The following is a 2,830-nucleotide window of genomic DNA, read 5'->3' as shown; positions in this document are numbered from 1 at the left end:
CTATGGACACGGAGCTCCCAGGAGAACCTGAGAAGTTACAGTAAGGTTAGAGAGTGTTGCTGTAGCTACAACAGTCCAAGAAATATTTAAGCAGCAAAGGTTTTTTGGATGATATCCACGTGGTTCAGAAAGAGGTAACACCAATCAGATACATGCTCAAGCAGGTCCACAATGAGCCTTTAAGCTGGGCAATACAGAACAAAACAAAAGCACCCATTTAAACCAGCATTAATATTTCACCACTGCCTTTTATTTTTCATTTTCTTACAAACTATTTGTTCTTGTTCTCTTATGCATCTTTTTGATGGGATATAAAGAGCACAGGCTATCACTACCTGCCCTTCACACCTACAAGATGAATGAGGAGACCCACTTGCTACTGAACTGAGTAACAATCATATTAAGCAGCCACCCCAGGAACCAACAAACACAGCTGCACGTGAGAGGGAAGGACTCCTTCCTAGACATTTAATAATAATGTTAACCTGAAAATCTTAGTAATACTGTAAAGCGGTAACTTTGGCCATGGCTGTTGAAATTGACTATATACTGGCCAGCAAAATTCAGTCAGAGTCTTGTATTACTCACAAAACCTGTTTTTAGGGGCAACCCAACTACATTTCAAAGGTAGTACAGTAACTTTGAAATGTATTAATCCTGGCAGCACACACATCTGCATCCCCATCCAGAGAAGGCTGACCAGGAAGAAAAGAGAATAAGACTTTCCTTACCCCACTTCCAGCATCCGCTGGCTGTGGTGCAAGTGATTAAAATTATGCAGCCGTCAAGAACGCTGCCCTCACTATCAAGGAGCGTGTTGGACCTTGCCTCAGCTGACTGTGAGGAGCACACAGCCACTATGCAATGCGGATCCTGCTAAATGACATTTATGGGGACACGAGGAAAGAAAATGCCAAAGTTAGTCCCTCCTGTTAGTAGTTTTATTACAACAAAACTGTTGCATAACGAAGCACCAGCACTCTCTAAAAATGAAGTCATAAAAGCCAACTTCTGACAGAGCCAGTGTATGTTAAGGTCATTGCTGCGTTGTCCCTGCAACACGAGTCTCCCCTGACGTCAGGCCAACCAGCGCCGCTCCCTGCTGGTAGGGCTCAATACTCCCAGGTGATCTTGAGGTTCGGCGGCAGATCCGCTGCACACAGCTCATCAAATTTCGATGCGTCCTTGACAGGGATGCTGTAGAAGTTCAAGACGTCCTGGGCCGTGCGCATCTGGTGGAGTTGTGAGTTGGGGACGGTGTGGCCCAACTCGGCAGCCAGCTGTGCCAGGAGGTTGTACCTGAGCCCGAGGTCCCTGAGGGGGGTGTGCCGCCAGTCAGCAGCCAGCGCAGGCCCCGCCAGGGCCCGGACGCGGGCCTTCAGGAGACGGGACAGGTTCTCGGGGGGCACGTACCGCCTGCTGCGCGGCGGCGGGCAGGCCAGGTCGGGCTCCGCGTCCTCGGGGGGGGCGGCGTTGGCCTCGGCCTCCTGCTTCCTGCGGGAACCAAAGACAGAGCGCGCGATTGTCACGTCTTTCTCTGGGGCTGGGGCTCCCCGCTCGCCCTCCGTCCCTCCCAACTCTCACCTGCGGCCGCCCCACAATGCCCCGCGCAACGCTGCCACCCGCCGCGCCAGCGCCGCCGCCATCTTCGAGCCGGCAGGAAGCCCGCTCCGCTTTACCCCGGAAGTAGCTGCGCCACCGCGGTACACTCTTGGAGGGGCGAAACGGGGTAGGTTGGGGGCGGGGAGGCCGCAGGAGCGGGTCTCCCTCGCCCCGCCCAGTTTCAGTCTGGAGTTGTCCCCCGGATGCCAATCAATGGTACCCCTGCCCTTCTTATTGTGACGTCATGGCTCGGCGTTGGCTCCGCTCCTGTTGAGGCGTTTTCTGCGTTGTGCGCAGGCGCGATGAGGGGTGGGGTGGTAAAGCTGCTGCAGGGAGATGAGTGCGCGGTAGCACAGCGCGTTGGGGGGGCGGGGAGACGTTCGTCCTTCGCGCAGTGAGGCCATGGCGCCCTACGGCATCCTTTCAGAGAGGCCGCGGGGTGCCGGGCAGGGCATGATCCAGTACTAGCCAGTTTGGCGAAAGAGCTGTTGTGTAGGCCAGGTGCCAGAGGAGAAACATCGGGTGTTTGTGCTCGAAAGCTTGCACAATGTTAGTTGGTCTAAGACATCATGTTTAGCCAAAGAGCCATGTCTTTCAACCGACGCCCCCTCATCTAGGCCGTGGCCTCTGAGGAGGAACAATTGTCTGTGTATCAACAGGCTTCTTAGACTTAACTTCACGACCAAGATCTTGTAAAGGAGGAGCAAACGAACCAGGCTTTATCGCACCTGCAAACTGCTTCACAAGATGATAAACCTGTGTTGTGCCTGGGCCAGTTGGCAGAACAGCCCCATGGCCAGGAATTTTAGGCCCTCAAGGCTGATGAGCCAGTAGTGTGAGGAAAAGGGGGTTTATTTGAAAGTGCCCTTGGAGGGGAAGAAAATTAACCAAAATAAATGCCTGACAGTGTAACTTCCCCCCACCCACCTCCCAGTGACACGGGGTGAAGGGGGAAAGAATGGAAGAGGCTGAAAACAGATGCATTTCTGCTAAACCTTTAACTGCAGTTGCTTGGTTCTGTCAGTTCCCAGCTTTGCCACTACCTCGCATTCCTGATATTTCTAGGGTGAGAAACAGGGAAAAAACTCAAACAAAAACAACAACCTTGAGGAGAAATATCAAAATACTCCTTCCAGCATTCTTCCTCCTACACAGACAGACAGAGCATTATAGGTAATTCTCAACCTTTTTAGATTCAAGGCACTCCTTGTTAGACTCAAAGCACCCA

At 52.5% G+C, this 2,830-nt stretch overlaps 1 protein-coding gene across 1 annotated transcript; it reads right to left on the bottom strand.

The window, feature by feature from the left end:
• Positions 1-518: 518 nt before the first annotated feature.
• Positions 519-1,676, bottom strand: MRPL50 (mitochondrial ribosomal protein L50). The gene is made up of 2 exons (XM_019555108.1): positions 1,585-1,676; positions 519-1,494 (listed from the first exon to the last, which is right to left on the bottom strand). The coding sequence occupies exons 1-2, from the start codon at positions 1,644-1,646 to the stop codon at positions 1,113-1,115; spliced, it is 444 nt and encodes a 147-aa protein (XP_019410653.1). The 5' UTR covers positions 1,647-1,676; the 3' UTR covers positions 519-1,112.
• Between the last annotated feature and the right edge of the window lie 1,154 nt (positions 1,677-2,830).

The sequence above is a fragment of the Crocodylus porosus genome, unplaced genomic scaffold (assembly GCF_001723895.1).
Source record: "Crocodylus porosus isolate Cpor-Errol unplaced genomic scaffold, CroPor_comp1, whole genome shotgun sequence".
NCBI lineage: Eukaryota > Metazoa > Chordata > Crocodylia > Crocodylidae > Crocodylus > Crocodylus porosus.
Note: the sequence above shows the minus strand (reverse complement) of the source record. Positions and strands in the feature narration are given on the sequence as shown.